The 22,274-nt window shown below is 47.7% G+C and overlaps 11 protein-coding genes and 1 non-coding gene across 13 annotated transcripts; 6 read left to right on the top strand and 6 right to left on the bottom strand.

Moving 5' to 3' along the window:
* Nucleotides 1-303: 303 nt before the first annotated feature.
* On the top strand, nt 304-2,425 carry FVEG_12302 (phospholipase C; the record flags this gene model as incomplete). The annotated part of the gene is made up of 2 exons (XM_018901655.1): nt 304-487; nt 538-2,425. The coding sequence occupies 2 exons, from the start codon at nt 304-306 to the stop codon at nt 2,295-2,297; spliced, it is 1,944 nt and encodes a 647-aa protein (XP_018760175.1). The 3' UTR covers nt 2,298-2,425.
* Nucleotides 2,426-3,480: 1,055 nt separating this feature from the next.
* On the bottom strand, nt 3,481-4,126 carry FVEG_12303 (hypothetical protein; the record flags this gene model as incomplete). Its single annotated transcript, XM_018901656.1, has 3 exons — nt 3,481-3,600; nt 3,789-3,798; nt 3,900-4,126. 3 exons carry the CDS (start codon nt 4,124-4,126, stop codon nt 3,481-3,483), a joined length of 357 nt encoding a protein of 118 aa, XP_018760176.1.
* Nucleotides 4,127-4,885: 759 nt separating this feature from the next.
* FVEG_12304 (hypothetical protein) lies at nt 4,886-7,506 on the bottom strand. Its single transcript, XM_018901657.1, has 4 exons — nt 6,691-7,506; nt 6,102-6,641; nt 5,534-6,046; nt 4,886-5,481 (listed from the first exon to the last, which is right to left on the bottom strand). Exons 1-4 carry the CDS (start codon nt 7,452-7,454, stop codon nt 5,145-5,147), a joined length of 2,154 nt encoding a protein of 717 aa, XP_018760177.1. The 5' UTR covers nt 7,455-7,506; the 3' UTR covers nt 4,886-5,144.
* A 2,515-nt stretch (nt 7,507-10,021) lies between these two features.
* On the top strand, nt 10,022-10,957 carry FVEG_12305 (hypothetical protein; the record flags this gene model as incomplete). Its single annotated transcript, XM_018901658.1, has 1 exon — nt 10,022-10,957. The coding sequence occupies one exon, from the start codon at nt 10,022-10,024 to the stop codon at nt 10,955-10,957; it is 936 nt and encodes a 311-aa protein (XP_018760178.1).
* A 251-nt stretch (nt 10,958-11,208) lies between these two features.
* Nucleotides 11,209-12,517, bottom strand: FVEG_12306 (hypothetical protein; the record flags this gene model as incomplete). The annotated part of the gene is made up of 2 exons (XM_018901659.1): nt 11,209-11,858; nt 11,902-12,517. 2 exons carry the CDS (start codon nt 12,515-12,517, stop codon nt 11,209-11,211), a joined length of 1,266 nt encoding a protein of 421 aa, XP_018760179.1.
* Nucleotides 12,518-12,949: 432 nt separating this feature from the next.
* FVEG_17211 (hypothetical protein) lies at nt 12,950-14,336 on the top strand (the record flags this gene model as incomplete). The annotated part of the gene is made up of 2 exons (XM_018906469.1): nt 12,950-13,017; nt 13,063-14,336. The coding sequence occupies 2 exons, from the start codon at nt 12,950-12,952 to the stop codon at nt 14,285-14,287; spliced, it is 1,293 nt and encodes a 430-aa protein (XP_018760180.1). The 3' UTR covers nt 14,288-14,336.
* Nucleotides 14,220-15,195, bottom strand: FVEG_12307 (hypothetical protein). The gene has a single exon (XM_018901660.1). The coding sequence runs from the start codon at nt 15,171-15,173 to the stop codon at nt 14,364-14,366; it is 810 nt and encodes a 269-aa protein (XP_018760181.1). The 5' UTR covers nt 15,174-15,195; the 3' UTR covers nt 14,220-14,363.
* Nucleotides 15,196-16,034: 839 nt separating this feature from the next.
* On the top strand, nt 16,035-17,413 carry FVEG_12308 (hypothetical protein; the record flags this gene model as incomplete). The annotated part of the gene is made up of 1 exon (XM_018901661.1): nt 16,035-17,413. One exon carries the CDS (start codon nt 16,035-16,037, stop codon nt 17,319-17,321), a length of 1,287 nt encoding a protein of 428 aa, XP_018760182.1. The 3' UTR covers nt 17,322-17,413.
* A 167-nt stretch (nt 17,414-17,580) lies between these two features.
* On the bottom strand, nt 17,581-19,603 carry FVEG_17212 (hypothetical protein). 2 transcript variants are annotated; one of them, XM_018906471.1, is made up of 2 exons: nt 19,546-19,603; nt 17,581-19,476 (listed from the first exon to the last, which is right to left on the bottom strand). In XM_018906471.1, the coding sequence occupies exon 2, from the start codon at nt 19,474-19,476 to the stop codon at nt 19,075-19,077; it is 402 nt and encodes a 133-aa protein (XP_018760184.1). In that variant the 5' UTR covers nt 19,546-19,603; the 3' UTR covers nt 17,581-19,074. The 2 variants fall into 2 exon arrangements, with proteins under 2 accessions (XP_018760184.1, XP_018760183.1); XM_018906470.1 differs by having other exon boundaries at nt 19,527-19,603.
* FVEG_12309 (hypothetical protein) lies at nt 17,917-18,933 on the top strand (the record flags this gene model as incomplete). Its single annotated transcript, XM_018901662.1, has 1 exon — nt 17,917-18,933. One exon carries the CDS (start codon nt 17,917-17,919, stop codon nt 18,931-18,933), a length of 1,017 nt encoding a protein of 338 aa, XP_018760185.1.
* A 951-nt stretch (nt 19,604-20,554) lies between the features above and the next one.
* FVEG_17213 (hypothetical protein) lies at nt 20,555-21,493 on the bottom strand (the record flags this gene model as incomplete). The annotated part of the gene is made up of 2 exons (XM_018906472.1): nt 20,555-21,292; nt 21,431-21,493. 2 exons carry the CDS (start codon nt 21,491-21,493, stop codon nt 20,555-20,557), a joined length of 801 nt encoding a protein of 266 aa, XP_018760186.1.
* Nucleotides 21,494-21,935: 442 nt separating this feature from the next.
* On the top strand, nt 21,936-22,028 carry FVEG_17214. Its single transcript has one exon. It is a non-coding gene; the product is annotated as a tRNA-Phe (tRNA).
* The last annotated feature ends 246 nt before the right edge of the window (nt 22,029-22,274 follow it).

The following is a 22,274-nucleotide window of genomic DNA, read 5'->3' on the forward strand; positions in this document are numbered from 1 at the left end:
CCCCGCCCGCTGATTGGCTCGCCACCATCGGTCAGCGAATTAGTCTAGTATTAAAGCAAGACACGCCCAACTTGGGAAAGATATTCAAGGTTGCAATTTACATCCGATGCATGATCATCTGCTTCTTGCTAATCAGATGGATATGATTTGAAACGTGTGAGTTGAAGAAAAAAATCTTGTGATCATCGCCAGGTTCTGCGGGGCTACGCTACTCCACCTGTTGACGAGGTCCTTTTTTTTCGATTCTGGTTATTTTTTCGTACGATTATTTCCGATAGGAATTGGGATCTATAAGTTGCCAAGATGTGGCAGTTTCTTGAGTCTTGGCTTCTCTGGTTTTACCAGCTGGTTAAGGATTGGCCTTGGTTATCAGACATGATCTTCTCTCCCAGACTTCGTTGGGCCCTCACGGCTCTGTTGGCGGCTTCGAAAACGGCCAGGACTGAGAGTCTGGCTGATATCGACCATGTCATCTTGTTTATGCAAGGTAAGATCACTTAAACAGTTTCTCATACCAGCTATCTAATGTGTCGATAGAGAACCGTGCTTTTGACCACTACTTCGGTACCATGCCCGGAGTTCGTGGCTTTGCTGATCCAAACGTTCAGTACAACAACGGCATCCCTGTCTGGAAACAGCAAGTCACCCCTCAACAGAGCAAAGACACTGATTACATCACGCCCTGGTACATCAACTACCTCGGTGGAACATGGCCTGAAGCCACTCAGTGCATGAGTGCCGGTTCCAACGGCTGGGATGCCAACCAAGCTGCTTGGAACCACGGCGCCAACAACCAGTGGGCAGTCAAGAACACTCCCTATAGTATCGGCTACTACAAGCGCGATGATCTTCCTGTTCACTTTGCTCTTGCTGAAGAGTGGACTGTTGGAGACATGTACCAAGAGTCCGTCATCGCTTCTACCAACCCCAACCGTGTCATGTGGATCAGTGGATCCATCAACGTCCCTGGTTCACCTCAGACCAAGGATGAGGGTGGATACCCCTACATTGATAACAATGAGACACCTGGTTGTGATAAGAACGGTATCAACTGTTATCCTCTCAAGTGGTCTACTGCTGCTGAGAAGTATGAGGCTGCTGGTGTCTCATGGAGTGTCTTCCAGGACGCTGATAACTTTGATGATAACCCTTATGCTTGGTTTGAGCAGTTCCAAGATTCCAAGGCAGGGTCTGACTTGAACAAGAAGGGCATGAAGGGACAATCATTGGACGCTTTCTATGCTCAGGCTGCTGCTGGAACTCTACCTGAGGTTTCATACATCGTTGGCCCCATGCAGCTTTCAGAACACCCCCCTTATTCCCCTCACGATGGATCTTGGCTCCAGCGAAAGGTTGCCGAGGCTGTCATCAACTCACCCAAGTACTCCAAGTCCGTTCTGATCATCTCATATGATGAGACAGGTGGCTGGGCAGATCACGTTAGCCCTTACACATCACCTGATGGCACTGCTGGTGAATGGATCGATGACCCTTATGGCGCAGCCGGCCGCACTGCCACTGGTCCAGGCTTCCGTGTCCCCTTCTACATCATTTCGCCCTTCACTCGCAAAGGCGGTGTCTATACTGAGCACGCCGATCACACCTCTCAGGTGTCTTTCATTGAGAAGTGGCAAGCTGCCAAGGGTCGTGATGTCACCACTGATGAGATGGTTCCCTGGCGTCGTGAGAACATGGCTGATCTCGTCAACGCCTTTGACTTCAAGAACCCTGACTACAGCATTCCCAACCTTCCTGAAGCTCCTCAACCTCATACCAACAGCAAGGGTGTTTATGATGGTTCATCTTACTGTTCCTCTCAGTATGGCAACGGTCGACCTCCTGTTCCCTACACTGGTGTGGGTGTCAACAATGATACCGCAAGTCTTGCTGAGGCTGGGTTTAAACCTGTTCGCGGACTGCTCACTGAAGGTCGTACCCTTGTATTTGAGTCTTCCGGCCAGGCTGTCAGCGCTCCATCGTACGGTAGCAAGGTCTCACTGAGCAAGGCATCAAAGAACCACGATAACATGCAGCATGGATGGGTTCTTCATGCCGTGGAAATCGGCGGTAACCAGTTCACCATCAGCTCTGCCAACAACGGACAGTACATCTGCAAGAACCACAAGCTTTGCAAGGACTCTGGCTCGGCCACTGTGTTTGTTGTGGACTTCAAGCCAAGCAAGGGTCACTCGTTCAGGGATCAGAAGTCAGGGGAGTATCTAGCTCGTGGGAGAAAAGAGAAGTTGGGTTGGCAGAAGAACCAGACCTTCTGGAAGGTCTTTAGTGTCACTTACTGAGTTGGGAGATCTAGAAAACACGGGACACGTAACAAGGAAATGAACGAACAGATCAGCCGTGTTGGACACGACATTATATATCTCGGACTATGAAATGAGACTATGTTCGTTGTCCTCTAAAGGGCCCACTAAATTCGACGGATATATCATCTATAGTGACCATGTACTAACGTCACCAGATTCTGCGGCCTATGCCACCACAGCAGTCTTCCTCATTTTTAGCTTTCCATGAAGCTCCTTTTCTTCACGTGCGCGCCGACATCCCGAGCATTCATCAGTAGCTTTTACGAAATCTAAACAGTCGATTATGCCGATTGAACAATTTGCGAGGCCTCCCGTCGACTTGGCTTCATCACAAGTGGTTAGCCTGTTTCTGACTGAACATTCCCATGTACATGTTATATATTGGACAGAGGTACGGAGTCGGTAACACATAGTTATGTGAGCGTTAGAGTTTGGATGGAAATAGTTTAAATGATAGATATAGATATAGGAGAGTTATTGAGGTTTGACTGTGGAGGAATATATTTATTTTTATTGTTACGAGTTGGATTTTATGGTCATGTACCGAAGCGTGGACTACCTGTCTACTGATTCAATGTTTAACCATTGATCAGCATGGTTAAGCATCTTTTCACTGCCAGTGAGGTCTGTAAGTCAATGTGACGTTTTGCCCCTATATGACCGATGATCTGTGGGAGCTCTAGAAGACGTGGCATGGGTAAGAAGGCAGTCACAGAATTGAATGAACGCGATAGCCAAAGATTGTATCATACCTGCTGTAGAAGCGCCCATCCCCAAGTATCCAGACAGTTTCAATAATCATAAGGTAGTGTGTAAATGATGACGGCAGTATTGATAAAGGCCACATCGTAAGGATTTTTCATATGCAAATGAGCCCATCTTGTTAGCCACGCATTCTTAGGGTATGGTAAGCTTTAACTGCCGCTCCTTTTCCTCCCGTTTGATGCGGCATGGATCGCATTCTGCTTTTCCCTTTTCAGTGTCGTTATCCTTACATATTCCGATTGAGCATTTTGCATCCTTTCCGTGCCCGTTGACTTCGCGGCACCTGTCTAGGAACATTCGATGTGACATTTCCGTTGTGCATGAGATGCATTGAACAGACGTGCGAACAAGCCGGCACATCGTGGTAACTACGCGTTGATGGTTGTAAAAAGAATTAAGGGTTGCGGTATAAACTTGAAGTTCGGAATACTGGAGAAGATATGCCGAGTTCGTTGAAGTTCGGAAGGGAAAGACGGCCGTATTCTTGTTGCCACGAAGGGGATCTTATAGGCCCCTGTCACAGTGTTCGTAGTGATTTAATGAGTTGTGACAAGTGCGGTGATACATATAGCTATGGGATGACTGCAACCTATAAGGTTAAGCTTTAGGCTGCGAACACAGTTGATGAATGAGAACACGATATAGTTTTTGTTTCCCCGATATAAACTTTTACCTTGAAGCTTTCACGATGGTGATACATACAAACAAGTACCTGTTCCCACTTTCAGTCACCCCTGTAAGTGAATTTGACTTTGTTCGTAGGGATGTTTCAGAAACGACTACTGAAGCCACAAATCTTCGTCATCAACTAACAGAGTATCCAGCAGTCTCCGCTCTTCTGCAAGCTCCCTAGTCTTCGTCGAACACTTGGTGCATTCCCCTTTTCCTGTCTCCTCTTGTTCAGGCATGACCCGAGCCGATCCACACTGTCCCCAATCAGACTGCTCCTTGACAATTCCACATAAGGTTATGTCGAACCTGCCTGAGTACTTGACTCCGCAGGCTTTACAAAGAAGTGATTTAAAGGTTTGAGAACACATTTTGCAAAGAATAGGTTTCTGTTCTAATACCGTTTTCAGTGGTGATGGGAGGTTTGGGGATATATATGGTCTCGGGGAGATGGTTCGTAGCAGATGTTGGTGGAATCGAACATTGATGACAGCCGTTGGGACGAATGCGACGGTTTTTATACTCATTTTGGGTTGTATATAGCAGTGATACGATGTACAGTCCCTCACGTCCAGTGATGAACTCGTGAAATATAGCCCCAGTTCACTTTTCATTGCTCACCTGGCATGTTCACAGATCACCATCAGGCATGATTAGCGGGTACTCATGTTACTGATTCTGCTATGGATACGACTAGGCCCTGTCCCATTCACTGTAACCTCTAGCCCATCCTCCACAGCTACGCCAATTGTACCTACTCCTCCTGAATAGTTGCGAGTCTCTCCAATTCCTCACGTTTCAGCCGACACTCATTGCATTCCCCTCCCTCCTCCTCCAGTTCTACTTGCATGACTCCCGCGTCGCACTCTCCCCACAACGCCATTGGTGGTAAATTATTGCAAGTGTCAGTCGTTTTGCTAGTCTTGTACGCATGGCGGCAGGTCGAACAGAGAGTCGACAACTGATAGTAGTAACACATCTTCAAGGTTTTCACGATTGGCAATTTTTGTGAGCTCTAACGTAGTATTTCGGTAAGATATTGACGTAAGTCGAGGTTGTTAATGTTGAGTATTCTGCGATTGAGGATTCTCCCGATGCGAGACCCCAGTATTTATATAGTCGGAGCTGCGGTTCACGGTTGAGTCTTCAAGTTAATACCAACAATTAAGTCTGAAACGAGGCTTAGTGCTCGGAGGTATGTCCTTGGACTACTGCATTCTCCCTCAGCGGCACGCATCATCCGGTGGCAGCAAGTATGACGAGGCGTTCTCGAGGTATATTATGTACTAGCCTAGAGGCACTATAGTGAACATAAACAAGATAAGGTTATTTAAAATATGTAATACGCGGAGAAATGAATAGTGCCGCTCTCAGCATTAGAATCCCCCATCACTGGGATTCCTGGAGAGAAAAGTCATCGAATACGAAGTCGGGGAACCCACTTGCGTCCGTGCACTCAACAGTGATGGACATGGACTCAGCCGAGTCACCGGCTGTGAAACTGTAGGCATAAGACTGATACTGATACGCAGCGACTTGGCCGTCTTCGAGGTCGAGAGTTTGAGACACTGATCCAAAGACAATCTTGAATGAGCAAGTGCCTGGCACGTACGCAGATCCAGCAGCCCAGTTGAACTGGAGAGAATACGTCGAGCCTGCGTTCAGGGAGCCAGCAAGTGGTTTGGTGAGTGTGGCGGACTTCTTGGTAGATTCCAGTTGAACATATCTAGGCTCAGTTAGTATATTGCTACACGCGAATCAAGGTTCAAGATACTCACAGGAAATTGTCGCCAGAATTAGGTGATGGGCCGTCGGCCGTGTTTCCAGCTCTGATCTTCATGCCGTTTGTGCCAAACCAAGCATAAGTACTATCATCAGTAGCTTGGATCTCAAAGCTGGGGTTCTCAATGAGCGCCCCAGTCACGGGATATGCCTCGCAGCCACTGACCCTGATCAGTGCCGTGTCATCGACGTACACTGATCCAAGCTGTGTGTTATCATCCTCATAATCGCAATAGAAGACAATCTGCATTAGCATGTTTCCGGCCGGCATTGCGAAGCGAACCGAGTAGATAGTGTAGCCAGTCGATGAAGTTGCCCCAAAGTCGAGAGTTCTCGCCTGGAATCCTAGACCGTTATAGCCAGCGTATATATAGCACTCTCCGGCATCCGGCAGAGTCTTGGGCTTCCAGAAGAAATGGTAATCGTAGAGCTCGTTTTCTACTAGCAATGATGCGTCGATTTCTTGCTGGAGGAAGATGCCATCGTCCGCAGTTCCACTGGGGAAAAGTCTGCTAACTGTCAGTTTAAATTATCCGAGATTGAAAACGTTTTGTGGGAACATACGCCTCCCACTCTCCAGTTCTAGCGTTGGATTGGTCGTGTACAAAGTCGCCCCTGCCGTCATAGGCCCAGGCCTGATCTTCTACATCAGCCTCAAAACCAGGGACCTGGATCAGGTTGACAGGGCAGTGAGGTGTCTCTGGTTCAGCGGGAACAAGGAGCGTCGACTTTGGGGGTTCGTTGGGGTCCACGGGAGTAGCATCACACTCGTTGTTAGAGTCCATAACTGAAGCATCGTCGATGTTAACATTAGGTGTGTACCCATTGCCTACACCAGGACAAGAGACACCGATCTCGATAGCTGGGTCCAGGTTATCCTGTGCAATGAAGCTCGAAGTGTACTGGTGGTATCCGGCGTCAGATGGAAGCGACACCTGCTTCAATGTCGTGTAGTAGTCGAAAGTTGCAAAGACGGTGCATTGGGTATCGGCTGATGGAGGGTTTATGACAGCATACCAGAAGCTGATGGTATACTCTCTTCCTGGAGTTACGTGAACACGTTGCTCCATACGTCGTTCTTCTCCGTCAGGAACAGGTAGAACACTTGACCATATTAGCTTGCGGCTCCAATAAAGTGAGAATGACAACGTACCCTATGTAATCGCCAGTTCGGGCTTGATCGGGGTCGTATTCAACATCGCCGCCGCCCCAGTAGAATCCCCAGACATCTCCGACATCTGGATCTTCAAATCCAGGCCGCCTGAGCAGTTCGGTGGGCTCAACACAGACCGAGGTTGTCGTTGTAGGCTCTGACGAGGTTGTCGTGGCGTCGGTGGTGCTGGTAGGGTTGGCAGTTGTCGTAGTATCAGCAGCGGTCGTGGATTCATCCGATGTAGTAGATTCGGTGGATGTCACGTCAGTAGAGGCTGAGGTTTGAGCAGTAGTAGTCGGGACGCCTGATGTTGTGGAGTCGACGGAAGCCGATGTCTCAGTAGACGTGGTCGAAGCACCAGAGGTCGTGGACTCGGCAGAGGTCACATCATCGCTCGAGGAAGGGCTGCCAGATGTGGTGAGGTCGACAGAGATCGTGTGGCTACTCGAGGTCTGGGTGGTTGAGACAATCAAGGTTGTCGGGTTGCTTGAGGAAATGACAATCTCGCTGCTAGACACAGATTGAGTTCCAGATGTCGTAGGGTTGGTAGCACTTGTCTCCTCAGATGAAGATGCTTTGTCCGTGGATGCTGATGTGGCAAAGCTACTACCAGATGCAGAAGTCGAGACAACGGGAGTCGAGGTCTTGGTTTCGGTGACCGAAGCGCTCAACGAAGTCCTGGTCGAGGGGCGACATAAACCAGCGTTGACTCCCAGGATGTTCGCGGCCGCATAAGCGACTCCAAGAGTCTTGAACGACACCATTTCAAAAGAATGACTATTAAACGAGTGACTAGTTCACGACTTGGTGAACAATGGGTTGTAGTGCCAGAAAGATGGCTTGACAAGGGAGCAGCCACAGAACATATAACCTCCACGGGAAAGTCGGAGAACAAACCCCGTATCACGCCAACTCGCGCTCAGAGGATTTATTAGACCTAAACAACCAACACGATTCTAAATCAGTCATTAACCGTAACTGTTGGCCAGCTGAATTGCTTTTAGTGAGCTCGTGAAGGATCAATAGTTTGGTTGACTTTATCTAGCGTAGCGCTGAGATTGGGTAGAATACTGAATGTGGATCGGGAGTAGCTACTTTGAGACATTGGGGGCGTTTAGCTGCTGTGCCTTGCATAATTAAAATTGTGAACCCCTGAATTTTTATCCTAGCGTCGTGCTTTGTTGTAAGACGCTATTGATTCCAAAAGAAACTATTGACTGACCGCTAAACCTCACTGGATATCAGCCTAAAAGATTTCCTTTTCTGGGACTCCTTAAGCCCGGTGATGCCGGATCAGAATCCCTTTGTGACATGTCATTAGTTGGTTGATCGTCACGTCACCCAACGTTAGCAACGTTGTCGGAAACAAGGTGCTCTCGCCCGTGTTCTCATCCTATAGCTTAACCTTATGGACAGCAATAGACTACAGCGTACGATGAGACACGAACCCAGCTGTGTAGATGACCAACGCTAGTGTAGTGGGACACTGGCCACCCAACACTTTTTGCAGTCAACTTCCATTAACATGTGTATGACTGGATTGTATCTGAACACATGACTAGCGAAAAGATCCCTTCCATGGGAAGGGTATTGGACGTACTCACCTCTGAAACAGTGCAACCTTTAAATCTACCCACTGGTCAGAAATCATTTATTCATTCTTAATTAGCAAGTATAAATTATATACGTTTATACCCTCGTAGCAACAGGTCGCAAAGGATCATGGCAACGCTGGCATTGTGAGTATTTGATACAATGTACGCGTGAACTATATTCAACATAAAGCACTCTTCTCAACGAAGATTTTAGAGTTCTCAGTAAAAAGTCACTATTTAATTGGGTGGTGCCTAACCTACAAGATGATGTTGAGTCAGAAGACCCTTACATGGCTCTACCTTGTCCCTCACTCTATAAAGGTTATACAGGGAGCTACTGGACTACTTGATACGCGACTGCGACGAGACAATGAAATCAAGCGAAAGGTGGCGCCACGTGAGGAGAGCTGGAAGACCTGGAGTAGTTAAGCTCTGAGACTCATCAGCCGCCTTGCAGAAACAGAAGACCTAAAATAACATGCTCTATAGCCGGTTTCGGGTATCAGTTAGCCTCTTGTATGGGCTGATCAACCCTTTGACTAATCGGACTCTGACTTTGAAGCGTCCCGTTCCCGTTAGCAATTCACGGACCGCTTTTTCAAGCTCTATCTAGGATGTCCGCAGTTGAGAATTCCTGTTGTATACGAGGCTTTAGATCACTCAGCTAGCCATAAGTATGCGAATAAAGCCACATGGATGTATCACATTTTCCCCGCAAATTTAAGTTGATGAGTTGTCCAAAATAAGACCCAGCTGATACTCAGGCATCTTCAGTGAGACTAATAACTGTTTCTGCAATCGGATAGTCATATCAGTAAACTTTGAAGATAACTTCAGGTACAGTAGTTACTTTTACTAGATAATGTCTTTGGTAGAAACCGACAAGAGGACGCTGACTGACTTTCATCATACAAGCTAAGCCAAGTCTCTTGGCATAGAAAAACAGACTTTGGCCTGATCGCTAAGTTTAGTTCTCGCAATGTTTACTGTATCTTGTCAATAAACTTCAGCCACCAAGCCTGTAGGTCAGGGACTATAAGGCCTCGAGTTGTCTGGGCGGCTAAAAGGCTGGCTGAGTAGAAAAACGCCACTGAGAGTACACAATACTAATGCTATTGATATACTACAATTCAAATGTCTAAGAGGAAGGTAAAAGCAATTTAATAGTTCTAATTACCTGGACGAACTCATTAGACAAGTTATACCTTTATGATTGTAGGTTTCCTTCTCTTCTCTTGTCATTGCTCATTCGGGAATCCTTTAGCAGAACTTGAGTATAGTCACGAGCCGTCAAAACACTGAAAAGAAACATTGCTCTTGTTGATCCGTCTTGGATTTTTCATGGAATGTAATTTGTCGCTTAGTCTGAAAACGTACTACCATATTTCAAAAACGTGGAGAGCTGATATTCTAGATTAGGCCGCCCCAAGGTTCAGTGGCTTATAGGACGCCTTCTCATGTGTTACGCTTTGATACGCTCCACTCTGAGCATGCATCTTGATCACATATTGAGAAGAAACAAGTATTATGCAGCCTCGCTACCTGATCAGAAAGATGCACAAAGCTTTCGACCTGAAAGGACTCTCAGCATGAAATGTGAGATAGCAGTACTGGCCATCGTTGTATAAAAGAGTGGTCCTCTTCCCCCAGAGGAATTTTCACTCAAGCCTTATATTTTCATTACTATCCGTTAACACATCATCCTATACCCAATACTCCAAACTGAATAAACGAACATGCCGTTCAACAAGCAGCAGAACCTGTCCAACTTCGTCACAGGTATCGGTCTTTATGACCATTCATCTCCAGCAGTCGTCACTTTCCAAGGAAAACTCTTTGTCTTCTATGTTGGAAAAGGAGATGACGGTATCTTCTATACTTCCATGAAAGATTGGAAGTGGGAGCGCATCCAACATATCAGCGACAGGAACATCGGTGTCGCGAACAACACCTCTCCCTCTGCTGTTGCCTTCGAGGGCAAACTTTACATCTTCTTCAATGGAAAAGGTAATGACGGCACCTTTTATACCATCTTTGATGGTTCTAGCTGGTCAAAGCTCCATTCTGTCAGCATTGAAGTCGGCGGTATGGGATTTCTGCCTGGAACCTCGCCAAACGCCGCTGTTGACCAGGATGCCATCCAGCTTTTCTGGAGTGGCGCTGGTGATGACGGTATCTTCTATGCCAGGTTTGATGGTGATAAGTGGGGTCTAGTTGGCCAAATCGACAATGTCGGCATAGCCCCAGGGACCAGCCCGTGCGCTGTCTTCTTCAACAAAAAGCTGCATGTATTCTGGAGTGGCCGTGGCGGTAACGAAACCTGGTACTGCACCAGGGAAGACGGTGGTTGGAGTCAGCAGCACTCTGTGTCAGCCCAGATTGGAGGTCAGGGTTACTATCCCGGCACGAATCCCACGGCTATTGTGGAAGACGACAAACACCTTCGGCTGTTCTGGGTTGGCTCTGGTGGACCTGATCAGGGACTCTGGTATTCTGACCACAAATTGAACCCGTACTCCTGGACTGGTCAGAGAAACCTGGGTAATGAGATTGGCGGGCAGCATCTGAAGAAGATGTCAAGTGCTTGTGGGCTCAAGTATGACAAAACGACTTATGTCTTCTGGGAGGGCCCTGATCAGGAAATCTGGCTTACCTATCAGCTTTCTGACTGAGCGATAGATTCCAGGATGTTAGCGAGTACCGTGGAATTTGAGGGGAGACCTGAAGCAATCTGATGCGATTGCGCCATTCATTTTTATCCGGGCTGGCCAGCTGGATATACTGGGAAATTCTGAGTTTTGTGTTGCATTTGTTCAATATTTTGAAAGCCCTTGATCAATTGAACTTTACTTCTATTGCAGCCGTCACGAATTGCATTAGTCCTCGTAGCCATTTGCAACCAGTAGAATATCAAGACGTCTCCTCACTTCCCCTTAGAGTACTGGAGGGGCCACTGGACTTTCACGGCCAAACTCTTGGCAGCTGTAAGTACAAATCCTGCGTCGCGTAGGAACTGCCTCCCAACCATAACCAAGTCAGCCTGAGGCTCTTCATCCTTTCCCCTGTCAGCGTCTCCGTTTGTCCCGTTCATCTTCTGTACTGCCTCAATAATATTACCACGAACGACACTCTCAGCCATGGCAGGGTTATCGATGAACCCCACTGCAGCGATCAGCAGTTCGATGCCATCGTTTTTGAGGGCTTGTCGGATCTGGTATGCAAGATCAACCTGATAGTACGGATGAACGTCGATCTTTTGGTCACTATGGTTGCCGCCAGATGAGACATCAAGAATGTCAACCCCGGCCTCGGGAAGAAGCTTGGCAAGCTTTATGGACTCCTCAAGGTTCCAATAGTCTTGGCCACTCCACTCCATCCACTCAACGGCTGAAATCCGCAACGAGAGAACGATAGAGTCCGGCATGGCATCCCGGATGGCTTTCAGGACACGGAACAAGAAGTGCGTCCTATTCTCGAAAGAGCCTCCATATTCATCTGTCCGATGGTTCGTGAGAGGGGACAGGAAGGCGTTGATCAAGTACCCATGTGCGCCATGGAGTTCGATAAAGTCTTCTACAATTAGTTGTAGTCCCACGACTAGAGACAAACGACTTACCAACGCCAGCTTCGACAGCTCTTCTGGCGGCACTAGCAAACTGATCAATCGCAAGATCGATGTGTTTGTGTCCCATCTCTTTTGGCATAGGATACCCTGGGCCATGACAAATCGCAGTCGGTGCCCAGACATCATCCGGCCATCCGCCAGCTTCCTCATTTACAAGTGGGAATTGCACCATCGGGTCGCCTTTAGCAAGCCACGGCGGAAGCATGGAACCCTTGGGACCAGAATGACAGAGCTGAATACCCGCCTTCTGTCCTTGGCTATGAATGTAGTCAACTACCCGCTTTAAAGGTGAAATCTGGCTATGCTGCCAAAGACCTGAATCTCCAGTTGAGACGCGACCATTGGGAGCTACGGCTGTAGCTTCAACAATGACGAGTGCGGCACCTCTGGTGGCAAAGGAGCCATAATGGACGAGATGGAAGTCAGTCAGATGTCCCTCGTTGGCACTGAACATTCCCATGGGAGAGACGGCGATGCGGTTTTGGAGGGTAAGTCCTCGGACTTGAAGAGGGGAGAAGAGGGTCGAGTTGACTTCGTTTTCGACGAGTGGCGTCCCGGGCGCGGGTGCCACATGAGGGTATAATGAGATTGTCTTCTGATATGACATTTTCTAAGGCGAATGGTATGGTTGAGATGGCGTTTTCAGTGTCGTGTCTTTGAGGTTTGGAAGCATGATGCAGATATTCACTATCATGGCGGAAGAGGCCAGATTTATACCCCAAAGTCATGACACAACAGTCAGCTTGAACGTCTCCTTATCCGGGAACACCTTCATGGCATTACCAATCACCTCTTGATCGTCAGTCTTGATATCAAAAGATCCCTCCATCCATCGAAGACACGACTCTCGGCTTAACACTTTGGGACTAGCGCATTGAATTGAACGAGACGACCAATGGGCCGCACGGACGAGACTCCATAATGCGACAACAGCCCCATTAGTAATACTTGTCGTGGTCATATCACAATCCTCCACCTCTCGAGCCTTAGAAGGTGTTGATTCAGTCATTTCGCTGAGATCTCGAAGAAAGTTCTGAACATGAATACTGCGGAGCCCCGGAAGAAAAGATACGCTACAAAGCGCAAAACCGGCTGTATCACCTGTCGGTCAGTGGCGACCCTCGCAACGACAGCCAGTAACTAACTAGACAGCATTCGTCGAGTCAAATGTGATGAAGACAAGCCAAGTTGTAATCGCTGTGTCTCCACTGGCCGTAAGTGCGATGGTTATGACCTCACTCCCCTCACCTTGGGCGGTAGACTTCAACTTCAACCGATAGTTTCTGGAGGCAGTGATCCCGAAAGTCAAGCCATCTACCAGTTCCGAACCAGGATCGCAGCACTCATCGCCTCTTCTTTCGACGCTCACTTCTGGACATATGATGTATTACACAACTCAGATACATACACGCCCGTCCGACACGCCCTGGCAGCACTCGCGTCAGCGTACCAGAAGTCTATCCTCCTGGGCATAAAGTCCACAAGCTGCGATATGTTTATCTTCTCGCAGTACCAAAAGGCCATGAAAACCCTCTCCATTTGCTTTCAGGAGACCAACGTGCTCTCCACATCTGCAAAGTTGGCTGCCTTGGTTGCGAACTTCTTGTTCACGTATCTTTGCTCTTTGCAAGGTCTTCGCCAAGAAGCTCTCGTTCATCTGAGAAATGGCTTGGCGCTCATTCATGAATGGGGCGATTTGAGAGGTCAGGGCCAACATATGATGACGGATATACTAGGGCTGTATATGAGATTAGACACACAGACTCGCGTTATCTCAACAACCGACAGCACGTCCCATTGCTGGATCAGTCGCTCTCAAGAAGCTTTGCAGGGTATTTCTGATACACCGTCCGTGTGCACATTATTACGCCAGCTCGATGCGATACACGCCAAATTACTCAAGCCTTCCGATAGCGAAGCCTCAATTCTGTCCACTGAGTACTCTCTACAGCTTTGGGACTGGCGTTTTGAGAGCCTACACGTTATATCTCAAGAAGAAGAGAAGCATGTGACTGCGCTCAGAATGAGACGCATAATGGTCGAAGTTACCCTCAATCTGGCAACCAACACAGGCGATAATGCAGAAAGCACCGTCGATAAAAATTGCAAAACCATTCTAGATCTCGCCCTCCAGCTAATCCATGACCTCGGCCTCCGACCAGCCCAGGCTGGCTTTTTTCTCGCAAACGGTCTTGTGGAGGCACTATACTTTGTCGCTGTCACCAGCGAGGATTGGGACTTGCGACAGCAGGCTATAGATGTTTTACGGCAACATCGGTTCACTGATGGAGTTTGGGGTAGTAATGCTGCTGCAGATCTGGCGGAGGGGCGATTGCAACGTGATATCTACAGCTATCGGCAGCAGCTAGAGGCATAAATTTCGTTTCGAGGATTTACATGCTATTCCACCACAATTTACATTGAACGTATCTTTTTCCCCTCTTGTTGTGTATTCACAGCTGCTTGAAAATGGTGATGCCCTGCTGCTCAGAATACCCAAGGAAAAGTCTCAGCTTCGGCAAAATATCCGAAAACGCGGGGAATTTCTCCAGGTCCAACCCTTTCCCATTCTCCCCGTCAATCCTGAAAGGTTTCATAACGAGCTTGTTCTGTTCAATGTCCTCCAGTGAAAATTGCAGTGGCAGAATGCAAGTAACTTGAGGCGTCTTGAAATTCTTGCCAATCATTCCAGCGATGCGCTCCAGCCAACCTGGCACTGCGGGATCAGCGAATGACATGACGATGCAGCCACCGGCCTGAACCAATGAATCGCTGTTGTCGGCATTTGGCTTTGGCAGCCATAATTCTGTCTTGACTTGCGATAATGCAGGTTTGGTCTGATGGTCGAGAGATTTCCAGATTGAGAAACCCTGCTCGTCTGCTTGGTGAGAGTCGATAGCAAATATGTAACAGTTATTGTATGTATCTTGGTCGTCAAGATTTTGATTTGGGCTGACTTTGATAGCTGCGCATGAAGCGATTGGAAAAAGTTCAATGATCTGCTCTGCTGATTGGCTCGTGGATTTCTTCTTTCTGGTACCATTTGTCTCCGTCTCAGTCGACGCTGCTTCGTTATCGATATCGATACGTTGTAAAGAGATCAATTGTCTTCTCACGGTGGCCTCATCTCCGTGAAGAATAGCTACCGCCAAGAGTAATTGCACGCCGAGAAGAAATGTGAGACCAGCGGCACTCCAGATGTAAGGTGAGGCTTTGACTGACGCCTCAATCCATCGTACTGTGGCATGAACGCGTTCATCCATGATAAAGTTTACAGAAGAAGAAATAAAGAGATAATGTTTTATTTTAATGGATGAACCTTGATTAAATCTTTTAAACGGACGATTTGCCAAGCAATCTGGTGAGGCGCAAGCTTTTCCACGTGCTCATTGTGACAGATTGATTGGCGAATATAATGATGCCAAGCGATTTTTGTAGGCAAGATTTTATTGAACAGATTAAAAGCGAAAATTAGCTTCAACATCATAGAGACTGTCTGAGGTATGAAAATACTTTCGTACGAGGTAGGGTCACGAGACCTGATGATGCCGTCGCCAAAGTCACGGTCCTTTCCTCTAAGAAAAACATGGTTGATCGTCAAGCTCTCCAGGGTAGTCAAAACAAAGGCATGGACACCAACGTCGAGGTTTTCCACCAATTAATGAGCTTAAATAAAAGGATTCCTGCAGTCTTGGTTATCTTTTTATTCAATGCTGGGCAAAGGATGAATTCGATACGGCGTGGCAGCGTGTCAAGGCCACTCGCAGTGGCGCAAAGTCACCTGGTCTCGCGTTAAACTCGCATCAAGATTCACGGTCCTTGAATTTAACATTTCGCAACTGACATTTTAGCCTTCCAACCTTGATCATGCTCGGTGAATGACAAACCTTGTATCTGACTCATTCCAGGCACCTATATCTTGTCCTCGGACACAGAATAAATCCCTTCCCTTACATAAATAGACAAACCTCTCCCTAAATCTATAAATACTTCCTACCCCGGCATGATCCGCGTCTGTGCTCTCCTCTCCGCATTCTGAAATCTGTCTTGATCGCCCTAACCTCGCCAAGTCTCACCAATTCTCGCTTACATAACCCGGCTTACCCCATACGGTTCCACATAAAATGGCTCAATCCGCTACGTCACTAGACGCGCTAATCGCTCCAACTTCGAGAGCACAACACACCACTCTAAACATCGTATCACATCTCTCCTCACTATCTTTACTCGACGTTCCAGACATGGTCGCCATTCCTCTTCACCATGGCGCTCACTGCGATAGCCTCGCGCGCCTCACAGATGAGATTCTCGTGTCGATACTCGAAATACTGCCCAAGCACGACCTCTGCAGTGTGTCGCGGCTGAACAAGCGCTATCATGCCCTTGCGGATGCTGTGCTGTATAATACGGTTCAGTGGCTTAAACCGGAACTTCATCTCATCTTTAGTCAATCGCTTAATCGACGGCCAAGGCGCGGATCTGCTATTGAGGGGGTTAAGCTGGCATACCCGGCTTCAGAGTTAACACGTCTCATCTCCGACACGCTAGAGCCAACCAATTCCGTATCGCATACAATCTCAACCATGTCGAATCTCAAAACATTGGATATTGCTGTACCGGTTGGTCTTCTGCACAGTATCGGAAATCTCTTCAACGGACCCTTCGATCTCGCTTGTCTGCAATCCTGTACCCTGTTCTACCAGGATGAGGCCGATCAGTACTGGGATCTCCAAGAGAACATCCATATCTTTACACATCCAACCCTCGAGACACTGGTCATCAAGCGAGCAAAACTAGACGACAGAGGCTTCGAGTTAATCGAGCGTCCGCACAACACAGCCCTCAGCAAACTCCATCTGATAGAATGCGACATCAACGACGACGCGCTCTCAGACGTGCTCATGTTCCCCGAAGCCCTCAAAGAATTCGTCCTCACCCAAAGAGAAGAGCCCGAGCCCGAACTCGAAGAAAGCTCAGCCAGCATCCGCGACTACATCCTCTCCCTCAAAGAACAATGCCATTCCTTAGAAACCATCACCATCGACTTCCCCATGCTCGCCAGCGCACGCCCCCTCGCCCTGCGCGAGTTCACCGCGCTAAAAACACTACGCCTAAACTGGGACTATCAACTTTTTGGAAAGACTACAAAGAAGCCACGGCTGCACTCTGTTGGACTACCGCCTGAACTAGAAACATTAGAGTTTTTTAATCCGTTGGGTACAGATGAAGAGGTTACGGATTTGTTTGTTAGTGCTATTGAGAATATGCATTTTAGTTGTAGGAAATTGAAGGAGTTGATTGTTTTGGTTGACGAGGATCCGGTCCCGAAGGAGATTGTGGAGGCGGTTAAGAAGCAGGAGCAGTTGTATTTGAATGTCATTGGAGGGGATTTAGAAGATGATGATGAATAGAAGGTTGGTGTTGTATAGATTGATGGAGTTGGATAAATCTTACGAAACATAGAATAAATACATAGCGACTGTCTTTTGCTCCAAGATGAAGCCATGCCGTGAGGACGGACAGAGATGGACGACTACCATGATAGATACCGTTGCCTGCGGCTAGCCATAATTACCCACTAAATTACGGATACACTAAACTTACCTAAGTCTCATCAATGTTTAGGATAAAGATCCTAAGCTTAGGTACTAGTCAGAACTCCTGCGGAGGCACAGATGATAAAGCAAGTCAATTGACACCTATTCTCTCTCTTACCGCCAACACACAAACTAGCTGCTTCAACGTGGTATTTCTTTTCTTGGCATGTGACGCAGCATACATTTCCCCATGTTCTCTTCTCCAATCAGCAAACTGCCGAAAGACAGAGCTTTCCATGTCGTTGCGCTTTGACTGTATATATGCTGAGCGGCGTCATCGTCTCATGGATCTTCCCGTACACTAACAATAGCCACTCAATACTTAACAGTCGAACCGGCCAGCTTCAATCGATCATTTAGAGGTCTCCAATTAGTTCATCACATATCTTACAGTAAACGAACTACCAGCATGGGCAGTCTTGACAACACCATTCCTCCATTCCCGGATGATGTGCCTACGGTGCCAATCGCTCGAATCTCATACTCCAAGCTAAAGTGCTCTGATGAAAATGAGATGAACAAAGTTCTCAAAGCTTCTCAATCAGATGGCTTCTTCTATCTTGACCTCACCGATGACCCCGCAGGACAATCTCTTCTGAACGACACGGAAGATGTCCTCGCTATCTCAAAACGCGCTCTGAACATCCCTCTGAACCAAAAGATGGAATGTCTCGCTGAGCGAGGTAAACAAATGTTCGGCTACAAACCCGCCGGGGCAGTCAAGCAGACTGATAAAGATGCACGACCTGATACAACAGAGTTCTTCAACGTGAGCAAAGATCACTTATTGGGAAACTCTGAGTCGCGAAACTATCCTGCCGAGATCACCAACCAGTGGACGAAGTTGGGGAAGTTTGCTGAAAACTCTCACTCTTTGGGACTTATGATCCTTCGCATTTTGGCCCAGCAACTTGACCTACCATCCGACGAGTTTGCCAGGAGAAATAACATCTCTTCAATTTCTGGAGATCATATCAGAATGACCAAGATGCCAGGTTGTGACTCGGTAGATGGCAAACGAATTGGTCTTGCATCCCATACGGACTTTGGCAGCATCACCGTGCTGTTCAATTGGGTCGGCGGTCTTCAGATTCAACCTCACGACCCTGCAAGACAAGGAGAATGGGCATTTGTCAAACCATTACCCGGACACGCTATCATCAATCTCGGCGATGCAATGGTCAAGTTCAGCAATGGACGCCTCAAGTCGGGAAAACATCGCGTTGTGCCTTTACCTGGACCGTCAGGACAACTAGATCGGTACAGTTTGGTGTATTTTGTCAGACCAGCTGATGATGTGTTGATGGAGCCTGTTGAGCAGTACAAAGATGAACCTGTCGTTACTGTCGGCGGGAAAGTTGGTGAGGAGAAGGTTTATACTGCTGGGGAGTGGTTGTCGCGCAGGTTAAAACAGATGTCAAAGTAAAATAGATAGAATTAATTGAGGGGGTCTTTTCCCGGATTCTCCGGATGAGCCGTGACATCCGAAGTGCATCACCGACATCGAATACGACGACATGACTCAGAACCAACAGACCATCCACAAGAACGAATAAAACAGAGCCTATCAGCCATCCTCAGGGATATGCTTCCCGGTAAGGTCTTCAGTGTCGATCCGCAAGATAATCTCAATTACCTCAGGATGGCCGTCGGAGCTGCTGTTGTTAGCCCTGTAAAAGGCGACAGCCTCATCATAGAATTCGGATGAGTATTTCTTGTAGCCCATCGCATCTTCAGTGATTCTCTCAATGATGGTCTTCCCTCTGCACAACCCATTGACTGTCTGCCCAAGCATTTGGTACCGCGCCCAGATCGCGTCGCCGAACCTGCACTCGCGAATTGCGTTCACGTATTCGCTCGCCCAGGGCTCGAAGACGGGAGCACCCTCCCTAGGATGGAGGACATCGCTTATTGAAATGTCGAGGAATAGTTGCTCTAGCAACTCCGTGTCTTGTGTGCTTGTATTCATCTACCATCTTAGTATCTTCTTTTATCTCATGATTGTAAGATCGGACTGACTGAAAATCGGGACAATTACCTTCTTGAGTGCTCAATTATTCTCTTATGCCAGGCGAAGATAATCGTCCTTTTTCACGAGGAAAGCAAAAAGCCCAGAGACATTGCAAACAGCGTTAATAAATGCATGTACTAGAGTGGGGTTCAATTATCCATGTATATGCAATAAAGCAGATTTTATTTTTGTCATCTTCACGGACCAGGATAGGCTTAATATCCTGACCACAGAAATCTTTGCATTGGCGCAAAGCATCTGATGAGCTTGGATCCTTTCGCAAAACCTTTCGCACTAGGTGACGAGCTATCCCAAATCAATCAGGATGGCGGAACCCTTGTTTAGTATCCGGTCGTTCTTGTAGGCGCAGCCTTGTTAAGCACAGGATAGCTAGTCACCATCCCCTCGCCGTAGTGATAACGACAGCTCGTATGACGACAAGTCTCAGGGACACCATAGTGGCCAGAATATTCATAGGAAGCTGTATGCATGGCGTGGAACCAATCATGGGGTAGGCCTCCCCCGCTTGTCTCCGGCATGTCAAAGCATATCCTTCTGAGATATGTCACAACGATACAGCCCTTTTCTTTCTCACAATGACCGCTAGCCGTCTTTAAGGTGCGGAATGGGCTGCAGGCGTGCGGGCGACCTGGGTCTTGGGATGCCCAGCCACCGCGAAGTTTGATCAGGTCTGGCGAGATAGACTCTGATCCATCGATTTCGGCGATAGAGTCCCATTCTGCCATAGAGTTGACTCCTCGTTGCGGTACCATATGTCGGCCTCCCTGTAATCGGATATTCTGAATGGCTTCCCTAAGCTTTGTCTTATACAAATAGCCACTCGGATGAAAAACGGATGGGTCACCGCCAGAATGTCCTCTCCAGAAGATGAGTACCACAGTCATCCCGCCCGGAAGCTTTGTAGCAAATGCCTGCGGACCTTTGCCTTCGCTGCAAGGTTCAGAGTGATCCTCATGGTCGCAGCGCCCCACCAATATCCGCCTTTCGCCATCCTGCCCCTCGTCGATGCGGCTCTTTATATGATATGGCCTTGCCTTCCAATGCAGACACTCTTGGGCTTGACGCGTTGCCATCTGGCAAAGCACGCGTTAGGGTGCTCAACGCCACAGGGGTCGCACTTTGACCATGACGACCGCGAGCAGGGGTCGAGCGCTTGAAACTTGCAAGTGACAGGATCTTTCCACAGAGAATCTGATTTTCTAAGCCTCTGGCAAGTTTTGCAAGCATAGTCCTTTCGCATCAGCTTCCCAACTTTAGCCTTCAAATCCGGGAATGGCACGTTGTACTCGAAGCAATGGCGTACCTGCCACGGATCTCTTCCAGGACTCGACAAATCTTCATAGCCTCCAGAACACCACTTGCAACAATACCGGGTTGAGAAATAGTGGTCTTTGAACTCAGCGCCTTCTGTCAGGCGTCGGAAGCGCCGAGAAACGTGCCGCAAGGCAAAGAAAGCAAGGCCACCTTCGCTATCCCCTTTTGAGAGCCAGGAGATGATCATCGACAGTATTTCATCAGGAAGTCTCTGCAGTCTAGAAGCATCAAGAGAGCTAGGATTGGCGTGGTCATGGATAAGCTGTGTGTGATGAGGAAGTCCGTTTCCAAGTGTTGAAGAAGGTGGTTTCATCCAGAGACTTAGCTCGATCGCAGATTCCTTGTTGTTTGCTTCGGCATCCGCCCTTCTCATCGAGTCTTCATAGTCTAATCGATATTGATCAGTAATTCGAACTCTCTTGCGAGTATATCCTCGTACCTGTTCCACTTTCGCGTGTGTTTTCCCACCTGGTGATTCGGCAAATTACGCCTACGACAGTAGTCAGTTATAACATTGCTATACAAGACCAGCTTTCGTACTCATCAGTTTTTTGTATAACTCTGCCATGAAAATTACCACGAGGTGTACCACAGCAATTGCAAGGCAAGGCCCTTCTGCCAAGATCAAGGTAGCAGCCATGGTATAGATATGTAGGAAAGCGAGGTATCTGCAAGAGGAAAAAACAGTGAGGCGGCGCAGGGCAACAGGAGGTTTAAATATTTTCCATTCAGTGTGACAAGCCCGCTTACTCACACGATAAAGAGTAAGTCAATTGTGTTCTTGAACTATATTTCCTGTGGTTTCTCCAAGGTTAGGTTTAGAGAACTCAAAGACGTACAGAGCGAGGCCAGGCGCACGATATAACCATTGCCTACTAGGTCTACGAACTTTATAACAAAACTCTGTAAGAGTTCACTTTACGCAGTACGCCATCTATGTGAACAACAATCCAAAACCTGCTTCTCAGTTCAATATCCAATTGGATTTGATCGCAAATGCTTAGAAAGTATACTGTACGTACGTCTTGCCGACGCTGCGACTATGTATACCTTAGAACGTGCGAAACAATAATTATTAGTCAGCGGGTTTAGCTCAGTTGGGAGAGCGTCAGACTGAAGTCAAACTTCAATCCACTGATATCTGAAGGTCGTGTGTTCGATCCACACAAACCGCAAGTCTTAGTTTTTTGCCGAAACCTTCAACTCTGTCTATATGCGCAGTGTGTGAACTTTATATTTTTGCCCTATTACGCACATTTCGTATGCACACTCCCTCTCTATGCCGCCCTCCAGCGCATGAGCGATATCGCCAAGGTGACTTGGCCATCCCACAATCACAAGGGTTCGTTCCATTGGTCTGTTGTACCTAAGACCTGCAGCAAACTATCCATCGCCTTTACCATTCCTGGTCTGTCAGCCCA

The sequence above is a fragment of the Fusarium verticillioides genome, chromosome 4, assembly GCF_000149555.1.
Source record: "Fusarium verticillioides 7600 chromosome 4, whole genome shotgun sequence".
NCBI lineage: Eukaryota > Fungi > Ascomycota > Sordariomycetes > Hypocreales > Nectriaceae > Fusarium > Fusarium verticillioides.

What these genes read in the sequence shown, in the direction of transcription:
- FVEG_12304 (XM_018901657.1), bottom strand. Translation starts at nt 7,454, where the DNA reads ATGGTGTCGTTCAAGACTCTTGGAGTCGCTTATGCGGCCGCGAACATC. An exon ending in AGAACTGGAGAGTGGGAGGC is followed by an intron (nt 6,047 to 6,101) that starts GTATGTTCCCAC and finishes GACAGTTAGCAG; the next exon opens with ACTTTTCCCCAGTGGAACTG. An exon ending in AATTCTGGCGACAATTTCCT is followed by an intron (nt 5,482 to 5,533) that starts GTGAGTATCTTG and finishes AACTGAGCCTAG; the next exon opens with ATATGTTCAACTGGAATCTA.
- FVEG_12307 (XM_018901660.1), bottom strand. Translation starts at nt 15,173, where the DNA reads ATGGATGAACGCGTTCATGCCACAGTACGATGGATTGAGGCGTCAGTC.
- FVEG_17212 (XM_018906471.1), bottom strand. Translation starts at nt 19,476, where the DNA reads ATGAATACAAGCACACAAGACACGGAGTTGCTAGAGCAACTATTCCTC.